The 26641-nt window shown below is 45.2% G+C and overlaps 1 protein-coding gene across 1 annotated transcript; it reads left to right on the top strand.

Moving 5' to 3' along the window:
* Nucleotides 1-14002: 14002 nt before the first annotated feature.
* Nucleotides 14003-26176, top strand: LOC106580229 (annexin A1-like). Its single transcript, XM_082966845.1, has 11 exons — nucleotides 14003-14070; nucleotides 14757-14847; nucleotides 18304-18398; nucleotides 18614-18727; nucleotides 19115-19205; nucleotides 19295-19374; nucleotides 19471-19527; nucleotides 19623-19715; nucleotides 20490-20586; nucleotides 25590-25648; nucleotides 25958-26176. Exons 1-11 carry the CDS (start codon nucleotides 14011-14013, stop codon nucleotides 26174-26176), a joined length of 1056 nt encoding a protein of 351 aa, XP_082822971.1. The 5' UTR covers nucleotides 14003-14010.
* Nucleotides 26177-26641: the final 465 nt, after the last annotated feature.

Raw genomic sequence — 26641 nt, 5'->3', positions numbered from 1 at the left:
CTAGCCTGGATGTCATTTGGTTTCTGCTTTAGCCAGCTTTGTTGTTGTTGTGGTGGCCGTCATGCCAAACAACAACAGAATTTGTCCAGAGCAGAAACAAACAGAGTGAAACCAGACTAACAGGAAGGTTAGATGACCAGTAGTGAATCACTTTAAAGCCATAATCTGTAAGATTTCCATTAATCAAGTGTACATGTTATACCTAGGGCCCAGAGTGTTTCTGGTCAGGTCACATGGTCAGGAAAAATGTATGAAACCACCCAACTAATCATCTGAATTAGAAGGCACAAAGGGTAAGCTCGCACCAGCAAAGCATGTGTTATAACCCGTACATCCATCTTGATGCCTTTTTAATAAACATAAACATCCTGACTCAGCAGGAAATGACCAATAGCATGCTTCTGCTTCCACAACCCAGATTGCCCATAGGACATCCATAGCCTGGCAGACAGAGACAGACCTGTCAGTAAGTCAGGTCCTAATCCAGGCACTTGTCATCTCCCGTCTGGATTACTGCAACTCGCTGTTGGCTGGGCTCCCTGCCTGTGCCATTAAACCCCTACAACTCATCCAGAACGCCGCAGCCCGTCTGGTGTTCAACCTTCCCAAGTTCTCTCACGTCACCCCGCTCCTCTGCTCTCTCCACTGGCTTCCAGTTGAAGCTCGCATCCGCTACAAGACCATGGTGATTGCCTACGGAGCTGTGAAGGGAACGGCACCTCCATACCTTCAGGCTCTGATCAGGCCCTACACCCAAACAAGGGCACTGCGTTCATCCACCACTGGCCTGCTGGCCCCGCTACCTCTGAGGAAGCACAGTTCCCGCTCAGCCCAGTCAAAACTGTTCGCTGCTCTGGCACCCCAATGGTGGAACAAGCTCCCTCACGACGCCAGGACAGAGGAGTCAATCACCACCTTCCGGAGACACCTGAAACCCCACCTCTTTAAGGAATACCTAGGATAGGAGTTTATTCAAGTTGGACAGTAGCTTACAGGTAGCATCAGGTCCCAGACAGTCATGTTGCCTTGACAATCGCAGGAGGTAGCTAGCAAACCACACCCTAGAGGTGCGCTTTACTGCCAGCGTCAAAGGAGGTTCTATTGAGGAATCACTGCTCACATAGTCAAGGATAATACAGCAAAGATAACCAGGCGTGTTTGGTTTTCTATACACCATAGACCTGAGATGACATAACAGTTGTGGCCAGGTAGGCTGGGGTAGATCAGTGGGCGTTTTTTGCAGGTTGCCTGCTAGAGTCAAGGATGATGGACAGCCAATGAGGGGATTCTATTAAGCTGCCCTGCGTTGCACTGGGATATGGCCCGTCACGTGACCGGGTGAAGACAGTGAGGGATGCGCACCCTGATCAAATCGAACAGTAATCTGCTTGGACAGCAAAATGATCGTTGTCACCTTAATAACCGTTTGAATACCAAAAGATAAAAAAAACAATTTTTGCGGCCAATGTTCTTCTCTCCTTTTCTCCTGACTGCATGTGCTGCCATAGAAATATAATTAATAGAACATGGATCCCCATTCAAGTTAATGATGGCATAATGGGTGGACTGGCGGTCATTGCGAGTGTACCCATAGTAGCAAAACAGGAACTAAAATATGTGCTAAAATATGTGCTGTGCTTCATTGATTCAACTCAAATGACATTACAAAAAATACATTCCATTGCATGAGCCACATACTTTAACATCATTTGAATTATCATTCTACATTACCATGGAGATTATTGCATCACAATACCAGTGGCGAGTTCAACAAGCTTCTTCTGTCTCCAGCAAACATGTTACCAGAGTAACAATTTCAGTTGAACTATTTGAATGAACATTCCAAAATGTTTCGGTGAAACATTACATTACATTACATTACATTTAAGTCATTTAGCAGACGCTCTTATCCAGAGCGACTTACAAAATGGTGCATTCACCTTAAGATATCCAGTGGAACAACCACTTTACAATAGTGCATCTAAATCTTTTAAGGGGGGGGGGGTTAGAAGGATTACTTTATCCTATCCTAGGTATTCCTTAAAGAGGTGGGGTTTCAGGTGTCTCCGGAAGGTGGTGATTGACTCCTCTGTCCTGGCGTCGTGAGGGAGCTTGTTCCACCATTGGGGTGCCAGAGCAGCGAACAGTTTTGACTGGGCTGAGCGGGAACTGTGCTTCCTCAGAGGTAGCGGGGCCAGCAGGCCAGTGGTGGATGAACGCAGTGCCCTTGTTTGGGTGTAGGGCCTGATCAGAGCCTGAAGGTATGGAGGTGCCGTTCCCTTCACAGCTCCGTAGGCAATCACCATGGTCTTGTAGCGGATGCGAGCTTCAACTGGAAGCCAGTGGAGAGAGCAGAGGAGCGGGGTGACGTGAGAGAACTTGGGAAGGTTGAACACCAGACGGGCTGCGGCGTTCTGGATGAGTTGTAGGGGTTTAATGGCACAGGCAGGGAGCCCAGCCAACAGCGAGTTGCAGTAATCCAGACGGGAGATGACAAGTGCCTGGATTAGGACCTGCGCCGCTTCCTGTGTGAGGCAGGGTTGTACTCTGCGAATGTTGTAGAGCATGAACCTACAGGATCGGGTCACCGCCTTGATGTTAGTGGAGAACGACAGGGTGTTGTCCAGGATCATGCCAAGGTTCTTAGCACTCTGGGAGGAGGACACAAGGGAGTTGTCAACCGTGATGGCGAGATCATGGAACGGGCAGTCCTTCCCCGGGAGGAAGAGCAGCTCCGTCTTGCCGAGGTTCAGCTTGAGCTGGTGATCCGTCATCCACACTGATATGTCTGACAGACATGCAGAGATGCGATTCGCCGCCTGGTTATCAGAAGGGGGAAAGGAGAAGATTAATTGTGTGTCGTCTGCATAGCAATGATAGGAGAGACCATGTGAGGATATGACAGAGCCAAGTGACTTGGTGTATAGCGAGAATAGGAGAGGGCCTAGAACAGAGCCCTGGGGGACACCAGTGGTGAGAGCGCATGGTGCGGAGACAGATTCTCGCCACGCCACCTGGTAGGAGCGATCTGTCAGGTAGGACGCAATCCAAGCGTGGGCCACGCCGGAGATGCCCAACTCGGAGAGGGTGGAGAGGAGGATCTGATGGTTCACAGTATCAAAGGCAGCAGATAGGTCTAGAAGGATGAGAGCAGAGGAGAGAGAGTTAGCTTTAGCAGTGCGGAGAGCCTCCGTGACACAGAGAAGAGCAGTCTCAGTTGAATGCCCAGTCTTGAAACCTGACTGATTAGGATCAAGAAGGTCATTCTGAGAGAGATAGCAGGAGAGCTGGCCAAGGACGGCACGTTCAAGAGTTTTGGAGAGAAAAGAAAGAAGGGATACTGGTCTGTAGTTGTTGACATCGGAGGGATCGAGTGTAGGTTTTTTCAGAAGGGGTGCAACTCTCGCTCTCTTGAAGACGGAAGGGACGTAGCCAGCGGTCAAGGATGAGTTGATGAGCGAGGTGAGGAAGGGGAGAAGGTCTCCGGAAATGGTCTGGAGAAGAGAGGAGGGGATAGGGTCAAGTGGGCAGGTTGTTGGGCGGCCGGCCGTCACAAGACGCGAGATTTCATCTGGAGAGAGAGGGGAGAAAGAGGTCAAAGCACAGGGTAGGGCAGTGTGAGCAGGACCAGCGGTGTCGTTTGACTTAGCAAACGAGGATCGGATATCGTCAACCTTCTTTTCAAAATGGTTGACGAAGTCATCCGCAGAGAGAGAGGAGGGGGGGGGGGGGGGGGAGGAGGATTCAGGAGGGAGGAGAAGGTAGCAAAGAGCTTCCTAGGGTTAGAGGCAGATGCTTGGAATTTAGAGTGGTAGAAAGTGGCTTTAGCAGCAGAGACAGAAGAGGAGAATGTAGAGAGGAGTGAGTGAAAGGATGCCAGGTCTGCAGGGAGGCGAGTTTTCCTCCATTTCCGCTCGGCTGCCCGGAGCCCTGTTCTGTGAGCTCGTAGTGAGTCGTCGAGCCACGGAGCAGGAGGGGAGGACCGAGCCGGCCTGGAGGATAGGGGACAGAGAAAATCAAAGGATGCAGAAAGGGAGGAGAGGAGGGTTGAGGAGGCAGAATCAGGAGATAGGTTGGAGAAGGTTTGAGCAGAGGGAAGAGATGATAGGATGGAAGAGGAGAGAGTAGCGGGAGAGAGAGAGCGAAGGTTGGGACGGCGCAATACCATCCGAGTAGGGGCAGAGTGAGAAGTGTTGGATGAGAGCAAGAGGGAAAAGGATACAAGGTAGTGGTCGGAGATTTGGAGGGGAGTTGCAATGAGATTAGTGGAAGAACAGCATCTAGTAAAGATGAGGTCAAGCGTATTGCCTGCCTTGTGAGTAGGGGGGGGAAGGTGAGAGGGTGAGGTCAAAAGAGGAGAGGAGTGGAAAGAAGGAGGCAGAGAGGAATGAGTCAAAGGTAGACGTGGGGAGGTTAAAGTCACCCAGAACTGTGAGAGGTGAGCCATCCTCAGGAAAGGAACTTATCAAGGCGTCAAGCTCATTGATGAACTCTCCAAGGGAACCTGGAGGGCGATAAATGATAAGGATGTTAAGCTTGAAAGGGCTGGTAACTGTGACAGCATGGAATTCAAATGAGGAGATAGACAGATGGGTCAGGGGAGAAAGAGAGAATGTCCACTTGGGAGAGATGAGGATTCCAGTGCCACCACCCCGCTGGCTCGATGCTCTAGGGGTATGCGAGAACACGTGGGCAGATGAAGAGAGAGCAGTAGGAGTAGCAGTGTTATCTGTGGTAATCCATGTTTCCTGATGAACTCAGCCTTGTTGGCTGCAGACCGGCAGTTCCAGAGGCTGCCTGAGACCTGGAAATCCACGTGGGTCGTGCGCGCTGGGACCACCAGGTTAGAGTGGCAGCGGCCACGCGGTGTGAAGCGTTTGTATGGCCTGTGCAGAGAGGAGAGAACAGGGATAGACAGACACATAGTTGACAAGCTACAGAAGTGTTGTTTCTTGTATTATTGTCACCTGTGTCTTTAGAGAACTGTTTCACTTTGATATCCTTTTTCTTCTGTCCTGATTTTCTCTTTCTTTTCTTCTGTTAACTAGATATTCTTTGTTGTTCTTCGTTAGCTAGCTAGCTTCAAACATCAAACAGTTACTTTTTGTAAGGATTACAGTGGCTTTTTAGCGACAATATTCAAACTGAAAACGACTTAGCAATTCCTACTAAATATAGTAGAAAGTGTATATGGCCACTTGATTATTTTTAGCGGCAGTTTAGACCCGTAATAGACACTTACGTTCACCGCACACTATGTTCTCAGACTGTTAGCTAACGTTAGTGAACGGTCGCGGCTAACACGAAACAAATGGAATATGTTAGCTAACGTTAGCCAAAGTTTGCAAACTATTTCCCATGTTGAACGTGTGGTGGAAATTCTACCATTAACTAATAATGAGGAGAGGCAAAATCAATAATCAATCAAGGTATTAATATTATTTTTAAACGTATTATAAGGAGGAGGCTGGTCGCCCCACCCCTGCAGGTGAGATAGAGTGAGAGCCTCCTGTACAGAAAGTACAGGAACATTTATATAGTCAAGCTACCCCATACAAGCATCTGCAAAACACTTGACCTGATGTATGTGTGTGTGTGTGTGAGTCTGACGCAACTGAGTGAGGACCACAGGGGCCAGAATGACAGGAACCAGACATACTTCCTCTAACCGTAGCTCCACAGTTCCCCCAAGTTGGACAAGCAAGCACCTTTGACTGTCAGCCCATATGATGTATGGTCGTACTGGTCACATGCACACATAAAAACATGAACCTTTCGCCAAGAAAAAGGCTCCAAAACAGAACAAGAACAAGTTTTTCACAATTCCTGACATTAAAAATGTAAAATTCCCTGTCTTAGGTCAGTTAGGATCACCACTTTATGTTAAGAATGTGAAATGTCAGAATAATAGCAGATAGATTGATTTATTTCACCTTTTATTTCTTTCATCACATTCCCAGTGGGTCAGAAGTTTACATACACTCAATTAGTATTTGGTATCATTGCCTTTAAATTGTTTAACTTGGGTCAAACATTTCAGGTAGCCTTCCACAAGCTTCCCACAATAAGTTGGGTAAATCTTGGCCCATTCCTCCTGACAGAGCTGGTGTAACTGAGTCAGGTTTGTAGGCCTCCTTGCTCGCACATGCTTTTTCAGTTCTGCCCACAGATTTTCTATAGGATTGACATCTATGCTTTGTGATGGCCCTCCAATACCTTGACTTTGTTGTCCTTAAGCCATTTTGCCACAACTTTGGAAGTATGCTTGGGGTCATTGTCCATTTGGAAGACCCATTCGCTACCAAGCTTTAACTTCCTGACTGATGTCTTGAGATGTATCCACATAATGGATAGTGGATCAATATATCCACATAATTTTCCTTCCTCATGATGCCATCTATTTTATGAAGTGCACCAGTCCCTCCTACAGCAAAGCACCCCCACATCATGATGCTGCCACGGTTGGGATGCTGTGCTTCGGCTTGCAAGCCTCCCCTTTTTCCTCCAAACATAACGATGGTCATTATGGCCAAACAGTTATATTTTTGTTTCATCAGACCAGAGGACATTTCTCACAAAAAGAATGATCTTTGTCCCCATGTGCAGTTGCAAACCATAGTCTGGCTTTTTTATGGCGGTTTTGGAGCAGTGGCTTCCTCCTTGCTGAGCGGCCTTTCAGATTATGTCGATATAGGACTCGTTTTACTGTGGATATAGATACTTTTGTACCTGTTTCCTCCAGCATCTTCACAAGGTCCTTTGCTGTTGTTCTGGGATAGATTTGAACTTTTCACTCCAAAGTGTTTTCATCTCTAGGAGACAAGAACGCGTCTCCTTCCTGAGCGGTATGACGGCTGCGTTGTCCCATGGTGTTTATACTTGCTTACTATTATTTGTACAGATGAACGTGGTACCTTCAGGCATTTGGAAATTGCTCCCAAGGATTAACCAGACTTGTGGAGGTCTACAATTATTTTCTGGCGTCTTGGCTGATTTCTTTTGATTTTCCCATGATGTCAAGCAAAGAGGCACTGAGTTTGAAGGTAGGCCTTGAAATACATCCACAGGTACACCTCCAATTGCCTCAAAATGTCAATTAGCCTATCAGAAACTTCTGAAGCCATGACATAATTTTCTGAACTTTTCCAAGCTGTTTAAAGGCACAGTCAACTTAGTGTACATAAACCTCTGACCCACTGGAATTGTGATACAGTGAATTATAAGTTAAATAATGTCTGTAAACAATTGTTGGAAATATTATCTGTGTCATGCACAAAGCAGATGCCCTAACCGACTTGCCAAAACTACAGTTTGTTAACAAGAAATTTGTGGAGTGGTTGAAAAATTAGTTTTAATGACTCCAACCTAAGTGTATGTAAACTTCCGACTTCAACTGTACATATGAGATGAGAAATGTAGGATATGTAAACATTATTAAAGTGGCGTTGTTTAAAGTGACTAGTGATACCTTTATTAAGTCAATTTATTAAAGTGGCCAGAGATTTGAGTCTGTATGTTGACAGCAGCCTCTCTATGTTAGTGATGGCTGTTTAACAGTCTGATGACCTTGAAATAGAAGCTGTTTTTCAGTCTCTCGGTCCCAGCTTTGATGCACCTGTACTGACCTCGCCTTCTGGATGATGGTGGGGTGAACAGGCAGTGGCTCTGGTGGTTGTTGTCCTTGATGATCTTTTTGGCCTTCCTGTGACATCGGGGGCTGTAGGTGTCCTGGAGGACAGGTATTTTGCCCCCGGTGATGCGTTGCGCAGACAGCACTACCTTCTGGAGAGCCTTGCGGTTGAGGGCGGTGCAGGTCCCGTACCAGGCAGTGACACAGCCGACAGGATGCTCTCGATTGTGCATCTGTAAAAGTTTGTGAGCGTTTTCGATGACAAGTCAAATTTCTTCAGCCTCCTGAGGTTGAAGAGGCGCTGCTGCGCCTTCTTCACCACGCTGTCTGTGTGGGTGGATCATTTCAGTTTGTCCGTGATGTGTACGCCGAGGAACTTAAAACCTTCCACCTTCTCCACTACTGTCCTGTCGATGTGGATGGGGGGGGGGGGGGGGCGCTCCCGCTGCTGTTTCCTGAAGTCCACGATCAAAACCTTTGTTTTGTTGACTTTGAGTGAGAGGTTATTTTCCTGACACCACACTCCGAGGTCCATCACCTCCTCCCTGTAGGCCATCTCATCGTTGTTGGTAATCAAGCCTACCACTGTAGTGTCGTCTGCAAACTTGATGATTAAGTTGGAAGCGTGCATGGCCACGCAGTCATGGGTGAACAGGGAGTACAGGAGAGGGCTGAGAACACACCCTTGTGGGGCCCCAGTGTTGAGGATCAGCAGGGTGGAGATGTTGTTTCCTACCTTCACCACCTGGGGGCAGCCCGTCAGAAAGTCCACGACCCAGTTGCAGAGGGTGGGGTCGAGACCCAGGGTCTCGAGCTTAATGACGAGTTTGGAGGGTACTATGGTATTAAATGCTGAGCTGTAGTCAATGAACAGCTTTCTTACATAAGTATTCCTCTTGTCCAGATGGGATAGGGCAGTGTGCAGTGTGATGGCGATTGCATCGTCAGTGGACCTATTGGGGTGGTATGCAAATTGGAGTGGGTCTAGGGTATCAGGTAGGGTGGAGGTGATATGCTCCTTGACTAGTCTCTCAAATCACTTCATGATGACGGAAGTGAGTGCAATGAGGCGATAGTCATTTAGTTCAGTTACCTTAGCTTTCTTGGGAACAGGAACAATGGTGGCCATCTTGAAGCATATGGGGACAACAGACTGGGATAGGGATTGATTGAATATGTCCGTAAACACACCAGCCAACACACCAGCCAGCTGGTCTGCGCATGCTCTGAGGCCCGCGGCTAGAGATGCCGTCTGGGCCAGCAGCCTTGCGAGGGTTAACACGTTTATATGTTTTACTCACGTTGGCCACGGAGGAGGAGAGCCCACAGGCTTTGGTAGCGGGCCGTGTCAGTGGCACTGTATTGTCCTCAAAGTGAGCAAAGTAGTTGTTTAATTTGTCTGGGAGCAAGATGTCGATGTCGGCGAGAGGGCTGATTTTCTTTTTGTCATCCATGATTGATTGTAGACCCTGTCACATATGTCTTGTGTTTGAGCCATTGAATTGCGACTCTACTTTGTCTCTATACTGATGCTTTTCTTGTTTGATTGCCTTGCGGAGGGAATAGCTGCACTGTTTGTTTTCGGTCATGTTTCCAGTCGCATTGCCATGATTAAAAGCGGTGGTTCGTGCTTTCAGTTTTGCGCAAATGCTGCCATCAATCCACGGTTTCTGGTTAGTAAATGTTTTAATTGTCACAAGTGGGTACGACATCTCCGATACATTTGCTAATAAACTTGCTCACCAAGTCAGCGTATACATCAATGTTGCTGTCTGAGGCTATCCGGAACATATCCCAGTCCACGTGATTGAAGCAATCCTGAAGCGTGGAATCCGATTGGTCAGACCAGCTTTGGACAGACCTGAGCATGGGCGTTTCTTGTTTTAGTTTCTGTCTATAGGCTGGGAGAAACAAAATGGAGTCATGGTCAGATTTGCCGAAGGCACGGCGGGGGGGCTTTGTATGCATCGCGGAAGTTAGAGTAGCAATGATCCAGAATGCTAGCAGCCCATGTTGCGCATTCGATACGCTGATAGAATTTAGGAAGTTTCGTTCTCAAGTTAGCTTTGTTAAAATCCCCAGCTACAATAAATGCAGCCTCAGGATGTATGGTTTCCAGTTTACATAGAGTCCAGTGAAGTTCTTTCAGGGCCGACGAGGTATCTGTTTGGGGGGGATATACACGGTTGTGACTATAATCAAAGAGAATTATCTTGGAAGATAATGCAGTCGGCATTTGATTGTAAGGAATTCTAGGTCAGGTGAACAAAAGGACTTAAGTTCCTGTATGTTGTTGTGTTTACACCATGAGTCGTTAATCATAAGGCATACACCCCCGCCCTTCTTCTTACCAGAGAGATGTTTGTTTTTGTCGGCGCGATGCATGAGGAAACCAGGTGGCTGTACCAACTCTGACAACATATCCCGAGTGAACCATGTTTCCTTGAAACAGAGAATGTTACTATCTCTGATGTATCTCCGGAAGGCAACTCGTGCCCAAATTTTGTCCACCTTGTTATCTAGAGATTGGACATTGGCGAGTAATATGCTTGGGAGCGGTGGATGGTGTGCTCGCCTTCTGAGTCTGACCAGTAGGCCTCTGCCTCTCCTGCGGCGAACGCGTTGTTTTGGGTCGGCCTCTGGGATAAGATCCCATGTCCAGGGTGGAGGTCTGAACAAAGGATCCGCTTCGGGTAAGACGTATTCCTGGTCGTAATGTTGGTAAGTTGTCATCGCTTTTATATCCAATAGTTCTTCCCGGCTGTATGTAATAACACTTGAGATTTCCTGGGCTAACCATGTAAGAAATAGTACATAAAATAATAGCTTTTTGGACTCCTTTGTCTGCATGTTGAACGAGTGGATTACTGAAATCGATGGCGCCAACTAAACCAACTTTTTGGGATATAAAGAAGGATTTTATCTAACAAAACGACCATTCATGTTGTAGCCGGGACCCTTGGGATTGCAAACAGAGGAAGATCTTCAAAAGTAAGTGATTTATTTAATCGCTATTTGTGATTTTGTGAAGCCTATGCTGGTTGAAAAATATGTTGATGTGGGGCGCCGTCCTCAGACAATCGCATGGTATGCTTTCGCCGTAAAGCCTTTTTGAAATCGGACACCGCAGTTAGATTAACAAGAATTTAAGCTTTTAAATGATATAAGATACTTGTATGTTCATGAATGTTTAATATTACGATTATTCATTTGAATTGCGCGGCCTCCAATTTCACCGGATGTTGTCGGCTTGTGTCCCGCTAGCGGGACGCCTAGCCCTAACACAGGAACTTTATTTAAACACACAGAGGAAGATGAATATGGGGATGTGCATGAATATGAAAAGTGGGAAAGGTAGTGGAATGGTAGTGGTTCTGAAACAGGAGAAACCGAGGTAATGAATACACTGTACACAATACTATATTTGATAGCACGAGTAGAACAACAAGGCTATTAAAAAGGGAAGGACTGTATGAAAATGTATATGCTACCTGCACATATTACAGTACAGCTATGCAGAAAGGCAGCATACAATAGTTACAACTAACTTTTAAGAATTTACATTTTAGTCATTTAGCAGACGCTCTTATCCAGAGCGACTTACAGTAGTGAATGCATACATTTCATTTTCATACAATTTTTTTTCTTCTTCTTCTTCGTACTTGGCCCCGCCTGGGAATCGAACCCACAACCCTGGCGTTGCAAACACCATGCGCTACCAACTGAGCTACGGGGAAGGCTGAATAATATATACAGTGCATTTGAAAGTGTTCAGACCACTTTACTTTTCTACATTTTGTTACATTACAACCTTATTCTAAAATTGATTAAATACATGTTTTTCCGCATCAATCTACACACAATACCCCATAATGACAAAGCGAAAAACAGGTCTTTAGAAGAAAAAACCCCCAAAATACTTAATTTACATAAGTATCAGACCCTTTGCTATGATACTCTAAATTAAACTCAGGCATGCCCTGATTCCATTGATCATCCTTGAGATGTCTCGACAACTTGATTGGATTCCACCTGTGGTAAATTAAATTGATTGGACATGATTTGGAAAGACACATACCTTTCTATATAAGGTCCCACAGTTGAAGGAATTGTCCGTAGAGCTCCGAGACAGAATTGTGTCGAGGCACAGATCTGGGCAAGGGTACCAAAAAATGTCTGCAGCATTGAAGGTCCCCAAGAACACAGTAGTCTCCATCATTCTTAAATGGAAGAAGATTGGGACCGTCAAGACTCTTCCTAGAGTTGGCCGCTCGGCCAAACTGAGCAATCGGAGGAGATTGGCCTTAGTCTAGGGACGTGAGAAAACAAGATTCTCTGGTCTTTGGCCTGAATGCCAAGCATCATGTCTGGAGGAAACCTGGCACCATCCCTACTGTGAAGCATGGTGGTGGCAGCATCATCCTGTGGGGATGTTTTTCAGTGGCAGGGACTAGGAGACTAGTCATGATCGAGGGAAAGATGAACATAGCAAAGTACAGAGTGATCCTTGATGAAAGCCTGTTTTAGAGCGAGGGCGATGGTTCACTTTCCAACAGGGCAATGGCCCTAAGCACAAATCCAAGACAATGCTGAAGTGGCTTCGGGACAAGTCTCTGAATGTCCTTGAGTGATCCAGCCAGAGCCCGGACTTGAACCCGGTCGAACAACTCTGGAGAGACCTGAAAATAGCTATGCATTGACGCTCCCCATCCAACCTGACAGAGCTTGAGGGGATCTGCAGAGAAAAATGGGAGAAACTCCCCAAATAAAGGTATGCCAAGCTTGTAGCGTCATACCCAAGAAGACTCGTGGCTGTAAACACTGCCAAAGGTGCTTCAACAAAGTACTGAGTAAAGGGTCTGAATACTAAATGAATGTAAATGTGATATTTCCGCGTTTTTTTTATTTTATAATATTTACTAAAATGTCTAAAAACCTATTTTTGCTTTGTCATTATGGGGTTTTGTTAGTAGAATTATGTGGGGGAAAAACTATTTAATCCATGTTAGAATAAGGCTGTAAGATAACAAAATGTTGAAAAATTCAAGGGGTCTGAATACTTTTTGAAAACTTTTTGCAGTGTTACCGCAGTTATTCTGCAATTAATGCATCCAAAACCAGTCAATTGCAGTTACTGCACTTTACTGCAGTTTCAATACTGCTTTTTGTAAGGGATTGGCTTTGATAGCATTGCGTTGCAGAGGCAGTTGCAGTGCGTTCTGTGTAGTGCATACGGGGTAAGCTGTGCCGGTAGGCTAGTCTACATGATGAGATTATTATTGATAAGAGCGAGAATATTTTTTATTTGTCAAATGGCAGTCAAGCATCGATCATCATGTCACCAGAATAAGACCCTTGATATTTATTAGAAAGGAGCATCAAGATCACCATGCACTTTCACCACCCTGGGTGCCAATCAAATGGCAAGTGCCAATCAAATGGTAGCGTAGAGCAAGTGTGGGATGAATGGTTGCTAGGTGGGGTTTATTGTGCAGCTATATAAATACATGAGCGCAAATTCACAATGCACCTGCAAACTCAGTCTGAAGAAGTGTCCCAGTCCCTTCAATCAACCTACTCCTGGAAATTGAGCACCGCGAACCTCGAACCTAGGTAACAGTAATTTGTTAATTTCTCTATTTTTCGGGAGTTTGAACCTTGTTAAACTGGGAAACTAAACTTCCCACTGTATGAATAGCCTACATTCTAAATACAGCCTAGTTACCAAGGAACTTTACCATATGTAGCCTGCATCCTTGTTTGTTTGTCACTCATGTCGCTTAGGTAGCCAAAGGGTGTGTGTGGCTGGGCGTAGTAGTGACATTTAATTATTATTTTGATTAATTATTCTATGTAGCTGATCCTGTCATGTCTTGAAAGCCATTGTGAACTAATTGAGCAAAAGTGATGAAACGGTTAAAGTTTTGGGTGAGTTCTACATGATTCCTGTTGTAGGTGTGGTCAACACCCGGTTTTTGCCATACCATTGTGAAATAGATGGGGGCAATTTGTTCTGCAGTGACAAATAAATAATCTGTGCAGCATCATAAACATGAATTATATCCACTTGTTCTAGGCATGTTTAATTTTACTCTATGTAATGATGATTATCCTATGTAAGTGGCAGTCATAGGAAAATAACAAAATGTTTGTACCACATTGAATGAGGTTGTGTTGGGGGTGAGTCTACTGAAATGTAATTTGACCAAATATGGTGCCCTGGTCTTGTACTGTAGCATATTCTGGCAACAAAGAGCCTTTCATCTCTCCATTTCACACTCAGAAATGCAAAAGGCCTTGGTGTTCAATACAAAGGATATTATTAATACTGTGGTTATTACTGAATCCCCCTATTCCTCTCTCTTCAGACCCGTACCACCATGTCATTCATCGCAGCCTTCTTGCAGCAGACCGTCTATCTGGGCCTGCCCGATGACTCGGTAGGGTTCTGCTCCACTTTCTGGAGGGAATGCCACAAATCTGCTCTTTTTTCCCTTCTTGTGGTACGCATGGGCTCCCGAGTGGTGCAGCGGTCTAAGGCACTGCATCTCAGCGCTAGAGGCGTCACTACAGACACCCTTGTTAGAATCCAGGCTGTATCAGATCCGGCCGTGATTGGGAGTCCCATAGGGCAGGGCACAATTGGCCCAGCGTCGTCCGGGTTTGGCCGGTGTAGGCCGTCATTGTAAATAAGAATTAGTTCTTAACTGACTTGCCTAGTTAAATAAAGGTTAAATACAAAATTAAAAAATATTTAAATGTGTGGAAAAACTTACCAGGCGGTGTTTCTACATTTGTAGCCGGATAGGCAAGAGGGGGACTGGGGACGGGGAGGGAGGACAGAGAAAAGTAATGGCTGTTGAGGATAAAGAAAGAGTCTGAGATACAAAATAATGGGAGTCTTGTGACTCATAGAAGGAATTCAGGAGTAGGAGCCCTTCCCTTCAGAAACTGTTGAAACCGGTGGAAAAACTGCACAATTCCTGCTCTTTCCTCCTGTTAACATATTCTTTGTATGTGCTGTTCCTTCCTTTGCTTCTATACTATTGTTCTGGATTTTGTGAAGGTATACATTAATTAACTGCATGGCAGCTAAGTGTTCTCTCTCTCTCTTTCTCTTTCTCAGACCTTACCCAGTCAGGGCACTGTGACTCCTGACCCAAATTTCAATGTCGAAAGGGATGTACTCATCTTGGTTAAGGCCATCAATGCCAAGGGTGAGATTGACATACACACACACACACACGCATGCACTCAACAAAGTATATATGGGTGTTACATAGCTAGGGGTGAAAATAGACAGGAGGTCCCCGTACCAGGAAACATTTCTGTGTCCACAGAAATTTAAAGTATTTTAAAGTATTCATTCTATGGAGTCTAACTGGAGTGTAATATAATATGTACAAAAATGTGTAATTCAATTCTTTCATTTTCATGTTAGTAGAGGAGCAGTATACCCTGTCGCAAACATCCACCCATAATTCATCACTGTTAGTCAAAGGTTCTTTCCCAGATTATTTTCAAAGGAGTAAAGGAGGAGCCACATTCTCAGATAAGAGCCTATAGATATGGGAGATTTTGCCTTTGATGGATTGTGCTGTTGCAAGAAGGGTACAAATCATTAAAATCCAGACGGAAAATATTTACACAAGAAGCAACCTAATATCACACAGTCAAACTCTCAGTCATTTAGTAAGTTCACCATTCTGCCATTCTCACTATTAAACATTGCACAGTGTTCAACACAAGGGCTGAGCTATAAACCTCCCCTTGGAAGTGAATGAGGAAATGACGTGTCTAATTTGAATATGTAATTGATCTTGTCACATTGAATTTACTCCAGAGCCTCTTGAAAGGATTTCAGTGTATTTGTGTTCTGATGAAACGGGTCTGAAAAAGACCTGATCCCTACATGAAAGTTGGCATCACTCAGGGCTTTTGGCAAGTCTGTGTTGCGTACTACAGTGGCTTGCGAAAGTATTCACCCCCCTTGGCATTTTTCCTATTTTGTTGCCTTACAACCTGGAATTAAAATAGATTTTTGGGGGGTTTGTATCATTTGATTTACACAACATGCCTACCACTTTGATGATGCAAAATATTTTTATTGTGAAACTAACAAGCAATAAGACCAACAAAAAAAAGAACTTGAGCGTGCATAACTATTCATCCCCCCAAAGTCAATACTTTGTAGAGACACCTTTTGCAGCAATTACAGCTGCAAGTCTCTTAGGGTATGTCTCTATAAGCTTGGCACATCTAGCCACTGGGATTTTTGCCCATTCTTCAAGGCAAAACTGTTCCAGCTCCTTCAAGTTGGATGTGTTATGCTGGTGTACAGCAATCTTTAAGTCATACCACATATTCTCAATTGGATTGATGTCTGGGATTTGACTAGGCCATTCCAAGACACTTAAATGTTTCCCCTTAAACCACTCGAGTGTTGCTTTAGCAGTATGCTTTGGGTCATTGTCATGCTGGAAGTTGAACCTCCGTCCCAGTCTCAAATCTCTTGAAGACTGAAACAGGTTCCCCTCAAGAATTTCCTTGTATTAAGCACCATCCATCATTCCTTCAATTCTGACCAGTTTCCCAGTCCCCGTCGATGAAAAACATAAGCACAGCATGATGCTGCCACCACCATGCTTCACTGTGGGGATGTGTTCTCAGAGTGATGAGAGGTGTTGGGTTTGCGCCAGACATAGCTTTTTCCTTGATGGCCAAAAATCTAAATGTTTGTCTCATCTAACCAGAGTACCTTCTTCCATATGTTTGGGGAGTCTCCCACATGCCTTTTGGCGAACACCAAACGTGTTTGCTTATTTTTTTCTTCAACAATGGCTTTTTTTCTGGCCAGTTTAAATTAATGAAAAGTTGTGAAACAGATCCAACATGTTTCTGATAGTATTTCAGTTTATCTTGTATGCATATTTTATGTTGTTGAAAATTAAATACTGTCAGCATTTATGTCGCTGAAAGAAATTACACGTTTAGGCTACACAACAGTTTTTGTAAAAACATCTCAAGAATGATCAATCGAAACAGGATGTACCTGAGTCTCAGACCAAAATGCACTGTATGTTTAAATTATTGTGATTGTCATGTTTCACCGGTACGGCGTACCCCCACTATTTATTTTGCTGGTACTACCAAACCGTTCATAGCAGAGCAGCTCAGGTGAACATAACTCTCTGTGTGTAACATGAGGCAGCATAGGGGGGCATTATGAGAGGAAATGTGAGCATGTGTGTATTGTTGGACAGTGTACCGACACTTCGGGACTTTTTCGATACTAGTTTGGTACTAGAATGTTTGTTACTTTCAGTACTGTCAAATGTGTCTCACGTTATATACGGATTGAGAGTATCGAGCCCGTCTTGTAATTTGTCTGAAACTTCTCAAGGGGGCAGTAGCTAACCAGGCTACTTGCGCATGCAGCTGACACAGTGTGAGACACTTTTGAGAAGAAAACGAGGGAGAAAGAGAAAATGCTGACAGCATGGCTTCTTATAACAGAAACATCATACCTCCACCTGCAGCTTGTTGACAAAACTGGCTGCAGAAGCAAACTATTGGAAGACTGCTTACAGAGCAGATGAGGGCCAGCCTACTGAAACAACTAAGAAAAATGTGTTACAAAGCAGTGCAAGGGAGATTTAGTTCCACAACAACATTAAAAAAAACTATATTACACATGACATTCGCATTGTAACGTTAGTCTACGAGCAACTAAATTGGAATAATTTGAGTAACAATGACATGAACATATATTCAGCATGGCATTCATGTGAGCATTGTAATATATGATTACAACCCAAAAGTAATGTGAAATGCACTCATAACTTGACAGCAATATATTTAGACTACTACAGCCAGCAGCCCTGGGCGGAGCATTGCACCATGGGAAGTGAAATGCACTCTGGGAATCGTAGTATGCTATGTAAAATCCATTATATTTCTATGGTGTGTAGTAGACTATTGCAATATAGAAGCTTTCGAAATGAGCTTCAGTGTTTTTATGCTTTTTTTTTAAACTAAACTATTAATTTAATACATTCATTGATTTAGCTATAATGAATCATAGGCCTAATGAATGTCATTTGACCCAAAAGTATGGCCCTAGAGGAAGAAATTAACACTGTGTATCAAAAAATGACTGAGTCACAGATATGGTTTTGCATAAAGAACATTGAAGATATTCTTCTGTTATTTACTTTTTTATTTTAGCAAGACATTTCATACAGAATATATTCTATTTGTTATATTCTAGTTTCACCAATTATTGTTCAATGGTGCATACATTTTCAAACTTTGTTCTCCCTTTCTGGTCCTCTGTGGGCATCGAACCCACATCCCTGGCGCAGCAACTGCTATGCGCTACCAACTGAGCCACACGGTTATCCATGGTATTGAGTATCGTTTTGGTATTGAGTATCGTTTCGGTATCAAGCATCGTGATACTAAACCTGTATTCGGTATAAAACACTAGTGTAAATATGTCCGGGTCCGTGTTTTCATTGTTTGTTGCTGGTGAGTAGTCAGGGTTGCCTCACCGTAAGGCCGGGGCCATACAGAGATTTTGTATTAGTTAAAAAAAAACAGAGGGCTCATGGCTTAGGCAACATGCGCAACAGCGTTTCTTATTGAACAAGTCCCTCCATCTTGTGATGCAGGTGTGGATGAGAACACCATCATTGATGTGCTGGTGGGGAGAAGCAACACCCAGAGACAGCAGATCAAAGCTACCTACGAAAACGCTAACGGCAAGGTATGATGTGACACACGCACACTTACCAGCACACTAGTTGTGTTTGTTTTAGCATGTGCGGCTGGCGGTGGGTGGGTGGAGTTTGCACTTTAGGACCGATGGAATGATGCAAAACGTGCAAACTCCAGCTTAACACACACACACACACACACACACACACACACACACACACTTGTGTATGATTGTGGAAGAGTGTGTCACCCCTCTCTCTGCAGCCTCTGGAGACTGCCCTGAAGTCGGCCCTAAAGGGAGACCTGGAGGATGTGGTTCTGGCTCTGCTCAAGACGCCAGCCCAATATGACGCCCAACAGCTCAAACTGGCCATGAAGGTAAACATGCACGCAGCTAGTCACTCACTAAACTCAGAATAGAGGCAAAAAGGTGGGACTTTTACAATGGGTGGGACTGTTTTAATATGTGAGGAGACGGTGCTGCCGAGTATCTACTGTACTTTAGAGTTCACGATGTGCAGTGTGTGTGTGTGAGGTGTCTGGTATAGGAGTAGACCTGAAAATTAGATGTTATTGAACAAGTGCAGGTAGTCCCTCCATGTTTCAGTGTGTTTTGTTGCGTTTGGGGTATAATTAACACTGCCCTACACTTTCTGTTTGTGTTATCCGATCCTGGACTCTTTCTCAGCTTTACGACTGATGTGACCTGACTCTTTTGTCCTTGTTGACTGTTCACACCATCCCCTCTCGCCTTCTCTCTTTCAGGGATTGGGCACAGACGAGGATACTCTGATTGAGATTCTGGCCTCCAGGACCAATAAGGAGATCAGAGAGATAAAGAAAGTCTATAAGGGAGGTGTGTCTGCAATATGTAAATATGTCTATGTGGATGTCCTGTATGTGATATTTACAACAAACCAATAATCATGGCATTTTCATTGCTAGAATACAAAAAGGAGCTAGAGGATGACATCAAATCTGACACAGGCGCAGACTTCAGGAATGCTCTGCTCTCACTCTGCAAGGTGTGTGTTTTATTGTTTGTTTATTAAACATGTTTAAAGATAAATAGTTTGGCACAGTTAACCTCACTCCCCCTCTCTCTCATTCGCATACTGTAGGCTACTAGGAATGAGGACACCATGGTGAACCAGGAACTTGCTGACAGTGATGCCAGGGTATGGAAGAGTGTCAGAATCAAGGTTGGGCACCGCAAAGAGTCACTGTAATGCGAACCGTGTTTGATGCCCGTGCCTACTGTATCTGTCTATAGGCCCTGTATGAGGCTGGAGAGAAGAGGAAGGGAACAGACTGCTCTGTCTTCATAGACATTCTGACCACCAGAAGTGCTCCTCAGCTCCGCCAAGGTGAATATACACACTGCACATGTATACACATTTGGTAAATAAGACATTGCCCAATAAGCTTACACTATTACTTTTCTCACCACCTGTTCATTATGTCGTAGCCCTATAGTGTGCTTTGTTTTTGTCATCAGTTAGACCAGAGGTGTCTAACATACGGCCCACGAGCACATTCAATCCTGCGGGTGCTTTGGTGGGGGGGGTATTTTATTTATGGGAAAAACAATCTTAGTCAATATTTTAAATGACTAAAACAATATCGAAACTGTGTACACATGATAATGGACCTACATTCATAGTCCCTTCACTCTGTCCAGCTTACTAACAGTCATCGAAACAAAAGCTAAACAGTCAGGGAGCGTCGAAAATTCAAAACCTGATAGATAGGACCATATTTTTGGGGACTGCGAGGAAATATAATAGATTTTAAGTGCAGCCCTCCGGTACCTCGGTGACGACCGAATGCGGCCCGCAAAATGTTGACACCCTTCCGTTGATGAAGTTGGGAGAAGCAACATTTGTCCAGAATTCCTTTTAGACACTTCATAGATTTTTTTTTCACTGCAAATACCTGAGTGTGGACCTTCTTTTTTAATCATAGAATGTTACTTTTGGTCAACGCACCACAAATACTAATACTAGATGTGTGTGTGTGTGTGTGTGTGTGTGTGGGGGGGGGGGGGGGGGTTCCTTTTTCATAAACTGCATGTGCAAACACACATGGTTGATACTGTATAATCAAGAACATAATCCTTTCCCACTCTCTCTTTCTCTCCGCATTTGAGAGGTACTCCAAGTACAGTAAGGTGGATGTGGCAAAGGCTATTGACCTGGAACTGAATGGAGACTTTGAGAACTGTCTGACTGCCGTAGGTGAGAGAGCACAGCCAGGACCAAGCTTAGTAATGTTCCACAAACGTTCCAGGGTTGTCAAATAATCTGTGCATCACCCTCAATCCATGTCTTCTGCTGCATCACACCCTTCACTAGGCCTTAGTCCTGTGACATTACACCATGGGCTCCATTTTCTTCATTCAAATAAGGCCACGCTGTGAGCAAGATAAGTCTCTCGAGACTAAAATAATCATCACTTTTTTATAAATAGATGTGATGGCACATTATCCAAGGCATATTAATATTATCCAATTACTGATTGCAAATGCCTGTTTATCATTGCATGGCCATTCCATTTTGTGTGAGGACAATGGAGCACTATGTCTGACTTAAGAGAAGACCATAGTACCAGCTGGCAAGTGTCTTATCTGACATTTTCAACCTCTCCCTGACCCAATCTGTAATACCTACATGTTTCAAGCAGACCACCATAGTCTCTGTGCCCAAGAACACCAAGGTAACCTGTATGTAGCCATGAAATGCTTTGAAAGGCTGGTCATGGCTCACATCAAAACCATCATCCCAGACACCCCGGACCCACTCCAATCCACACACAGCCCCAAAAGATCCACAGATGACTCAATCTCTACTGCTCTCCACACTGCCCTCTCCCATCTGGACAAGAGGTACATCTATGTGAGAATGCTGTTCAGCAACTACACCTCAGCGTTCAACACCATAGTGCCCTCCAAGCTCATCCCTAAGCTCAGGTCCATGGGACTGAACACCTCCCTCAAACCTGAATCCTGAACTTCCGGACAGGCCGCCTCCAGGTGGTGAGGGTGGGCAGCAATACACCCTCAACGCGGGGGCGTGCATAGTTACCTCATGTACTCCCTGTTCACCCACGACTACATGACCGCACACGACTCCAACACCATCAGGTTTTACTGCTAACCTACAAAGCATTACATGGGCTTGCTCCTACCTATCTTTCCGATTTGGTCCTGCCGTACACGTACCTACACGTACGCTACGGTCACAAGACGCAGGCCTCCTAATTGTCCCTAGAATTTCTAAGCAAACGGCTGGAGGTAGGGCTTTCTCCTATAGAGCTCCATTTTTATGGAATGGTCTGCCTACCAATGTGAGAGACGCAGACTCAGTCTCAACCTTTAAGTCTTTACTGAAGACACATCTCTTCAGTAGGTCCTATGATTAAGTATAGTCTGGCCCAGGAGTGTGAAGGTGAACGGAAAGGCTGGAGCTCTATAGGTTCCCCTCTCTCCACTGGAATTCTCTGCCTCTAACCCTATTACAGGGGCTGAGTCACTGGCTTACTGGTGTTCTTCCATGCCGTCCATGGGAGGGGTGCGTCACTTGAGTGGGTTGAGTCACTGACATGGTCTTCCTGTCTGGGTTGGCACCCCCCCCTTGGGTTGTGCCGTGGCGGAGATCTTTGTGGGCTATCCTCGGCCTTGTCTTAGGACGGTAAGTTGGTGGTTGGAGACATCCCTCTAGTGGTGTGGGGGCTGTGCTTTGGCAAAGTTGGTGGGGTTATATCCTGCCTGTTTGGCCCTGTCCGGGGGTATCATCGGATGGGGCCACAGTGTCTTCTGATCCCTCCTGTCTCAGCCTCCAGTATTTATGCTGCAGTAGTTTATGTGTCGGGGGGCTAGGGTCAGTCTGTTACATCTGAAGGATTTCTCTTGTCTTATCCGGTGTCCTGTGTGAATTTAAATATGCTCTCTCTAATTCTCTCTTTCTCTCGGAGGACCTGAGCCCTAGGACCATGCCTCAGGACTACCTGGCATGATGACTCCTTGCTGTCCCCAGTCCACCTGGCCGTGCTGCTGCTCCAGTTTCAACTGTTCTGCCTGCGGCTATGGAACCCTGACCTGTTCACCGGACGTGCTACCTGTCCCCGACCTGCTGTTCTCAACTCTCTAGAGACAGCAGGAGCGGTAGAGATACTCTCAAAGATCGGCTATGAAAAAGCCAACTGACACTTACTCTTGAGTTGCTGACTTGTTGCACCCTCGACAACTACTATGATTATTATTATTTGACCATGCTGGTCATTTATGAACATTTTAACATCTTGACCATGTTCTGTTATAATATCCACCCGGCACAGCCAGAAGAGGACTGGCCATCCCTCATAGCCTGGTTCCTCTCTAGGTTTCTTCCTAGGTTTTGGCCTTTCTAGGGAGTTTTTCCCAGGGAGTTTTTCCTAGCCACCGTGCTTCTTTCACATGCATTGCTTGCTGTTTGGGGTTTTAGGCTGGGTTTCTGTACAGCACTTTGAGATATCAGCTGATGTACGAAGGGCTATATAAATAAATTTGATTTGATTTGATCATTAACTTGGCAGACTTCACGACGTTGGTAGTCCCGATAACCTACACGAAGAGACAGCCTATAGGGAGGAGGTCAGGGACCTGGCAGTGTGGTGCCAGAAAAACAACCTCTCCCTTAACATCAGCAAGACAACGGAACTGATCGTGGACTACAGGAAACGGAGGACCGAGCACGCACCCCATCTACATCAACAGGGCTGTAGTGGAGCAGGTTGAGAGCTTCAATTCCTCAATGTCCACATCACTAAGGAATTCATTTGATTCACACAGATGAACACAATCGTGAAGAAGGCACGACAACGCCTCTTCCCCCTCATAAAGCTGAAAAGATTTGGCATGGGCCCTCAGATCCTCAAAACGTTCTACAGCTGCACCATATCTTGACTGGCTGCATCACCACTTGGTATGGCAACTGCTTGGCATCCGACCGCAAGATGCTACAGAGAGTAGTGTGTACTGCCCAGTACATCACTGGGGCCGAGGTCCCTGCCATCCAGGACCTCTATACAAAGCGTTGTCAGAGGAAGGCTCTACAAATTGTCAAAGACTTTAGACACCCAAGTGTCTGTTATCTCTGCTACCACACGGAAAGCGGTACCAATGCGCCAAGTCTGGAACCAACAGGATCCTCTACAGCTTCTACCCCCAAGCCATAAGACTGCTAAATACACTGCTCAAAAAAATAAAGGGAACACTTAAACAACACAATGTAACTCCAATTCAATCACACTTCTGTGAAATCAAACTGTCCACTTAGGAAGCAACACCGATTGACAATAAATTTCACATGCTGTTGTGCAAATGGAATAGACAACAGGTGGAAATTATAGGCAATTAGCAAGACACCCCCAATAAAGGAGTGGTTCTGCAGGTGGGGACCACAGACCACTTCTCAGTTCCTATGCTTCCTGGCTGATGTTTTGGTCACTTTTGAATGCTGGCGGTGCTTTTACTCTAGTGGTAGCATGAGACGGAGTCTACAACCCACACAAGTGGCTCAGGTAGTGCAGCTCATCCAGGATGGCACATCAATGCGAGCTGTGGCATGAAGGTTTGCTGTGTCTGTCAGCGTAGTGTCCAGAGCATGGAGGCGCTACCAGGAGACAGGCCAGTACATCAGGAGATGTGGAGGAGGCCGTAGGAGGGCAACAACCCAGCAGCAGGACCGCTACCTCCGCCTTTGTGCAAGGAGGAGCACTGCCAGCGCCCTGCAAAATGACCTCCAGCAGGCCACAAATGTGCATGTGTCTGCTCAAACGGTCAGAAACAGACTCCATGAGGGTGGTATGAGGGCCCGACGTCCACAGGTGGGGGTTGTGCTTACAGCTCAACACCGTGCAGGACGTTTGGCATTTGCCAGAGAACACCAAGATTGGCAAATTCGCCACTGGCGCCCTGTGCTCTTCACAGATGAAAGCAGGTTCACACTGAGCACGTGACAGACGTGATAGAGTCTGGAGACGCCGTGGAGAATGTTCTGCTGCCTGCAAAATCCTCCAGCATGACCAGTTTGGCGGTGGGTCAGTCATGGTGTGGGGTGGCATTTTTTGGGGGGGGCCGCACAGCCCTCCATGTGCTCGCCAGAGGTAGCCTGACTGCCATTAGGTACCGAGATGAGATCCTCAGACCCCTTGTGAGACCATATGCTGGTGCGGTTGGCCCTGGGTTCCTCCTAATGCAAGACAATGCTAGACCTCGTGTGGCTGGAGTGTGTCAGCAGTTCCTGCAAGAGGAAGGCATTGATGCTATGGACTGGCCCGCCCGTTCTCCAGACCTGAATCCAATTGAGAACATCTGGGACATCATGTCTCGCTCCATCCACCAACGCCACGTTGCACCACAGACTGTCCAGGAGGTGGCAGATGCTTTAGTCCAGGTCTGGGAGGAGATCCCTCAGGAGACCATCCGCCACCTCATCAGGAGCATGCCCAGGCGTTGTAGGGAGGTCATACAGGCACGTGGAGGCCACACACACTACTGAGCCTCATTTTGACTTGTTTTAAGGACATTACATCAAAGTTGGATCAGCCTGTAGTGTGGTTTTCCACTTTAATTTTGAGTGTGACTCCAAATCCAGACCTCCAGGGGTTGATAAATTGGATTTCCATTGATTATTTTTGTGTGATTTTGTTGTCAGCACATTCAACTATGTAAAGAAAAAAGTATTTAATAAGATTATTTCTTTCATTCAGATCTAGGATGTGTTGTTTAAGTGTTCCCTTTATTTTTTTGAGCAGTATAGTTACCCGGACTATCTACATTGACCCTTTTTGCACTAACTCTCTTGTCTCATCACATACACTGCTACTGTTTATTGCCTATCCTGTTGCCTATATGTACATATTTACCTCGACTACCTAGTACCCCTGCACATCGACTTGGTATTGGTACCCCGTGTATATAGCTAAAGTTATTGTTACTCAGTATGTATTTATTCCTTGTGTTTTTTATTTAATTTTTCTCTCTGTGTTATTGGGAAGGGCCGTAAGTAAGCATGTCACTATTAGTCTACACCTGTTGTTTACAAAGCATGTGGCACATAACATTTGATTGAATCCCCCCCCCCCACACACACACACACACACACACACACACACACACACACACACCTCGAGACAGCTTTGGAGAATGCCCCTTCTTGTCGATGCTGTCCCCTGACTGTTTTTCCTTTATGTCTTTCAGTGAAGTGTGCTGGATGCAAGCCTGCTTTCTTTGCTAAGAAACTCAACTTGGCACTGAAGGCAAACATTGTTACATGTTATGTACCAGATGAGAGGTTGCCCTGGGTCCTGATCATTAGGGTACGCAACAAAGATATTTTAAAAATGAAAATTTGCATTTCTTATTGGACAAATCCTGGTTGTTCTTCCCTGTTTCAGTCCATTTTCTACTTAATGAATACGACCCTGTTTTAAGATGTGACAATCTACACAAGAACACTGGTTATGCACATACTATACAAGACAGCACAAACAGATCTGGGTTCAGGCTAAGGAGCTTCCACTATCCGGTTATAAATCTTCAGTTTGTGTGTCTGTGCCATACCCCAGGGTAAAGGAACCAGGACCAATATTCTGACCCGGGTCATGGTGAGCAGGTCTGAAGTAGACCTGGCCCGTATTAAACAGGAGAACAAGAAGACATTTGGGAAAACCCTGATTAAATGTTCCCCTCCCAAATGCAAAATATTATGGCTCATGACAACTATCTATGTATTTTCTCTACCTGCTAACAGCAATGAGCACAGTAAACATGGTAAGCAGCATTGACATATATTTAGCTTAGCTTCACCAAACTTGAGGATCTATAGTGCAATATACCAGACACCATTTGTGTATGAAGAATATGCAGTGGCATTGTGGCCTGGATAACTGGTCCTTCGTGCAAATAAAGCTTTTTATGTTGCTTCAAATTGTCTTTATTGATCTGTGTGTATATTTTTTATTCTATCCAACATTGCATGTTTACAATGCGGCATATAGCCTATGAGGTCTAATTTGAGAATGACCCACCAAGAATGAACCCCTTAAGACCATGTCATGAAATATATTCACAACATTGTAAAACACAGACAGACATGGTATGTGTAATTAATACAAATTAAGGATCTCGCCCTAGATTTTAAATTGACTTTATTGTATTAAATCTACAGTAGCTAGACGGGATTTGGAAGGATGGTCACGTGAGACTACAGCTACGCTACATATAAGGCAGAGGAGGCTGGTGGGAGGAGC

Source organism: Salmo salar, chromosome 20 (assembly GCF_965601325.2).
Source record: "Salmo salar chromosome 20, fSalSal1, whole genome shotgun sequence".
NCBI classification, from domain to species: Eukaryota; Metazoa; Chordata; class Actinopteri; order Salmoniformes; family Salmonidae; genus Salmo; species Salmo salar.
This window is presented reverse-complemented; position numbering and strand designations above follow the sequence as displayed.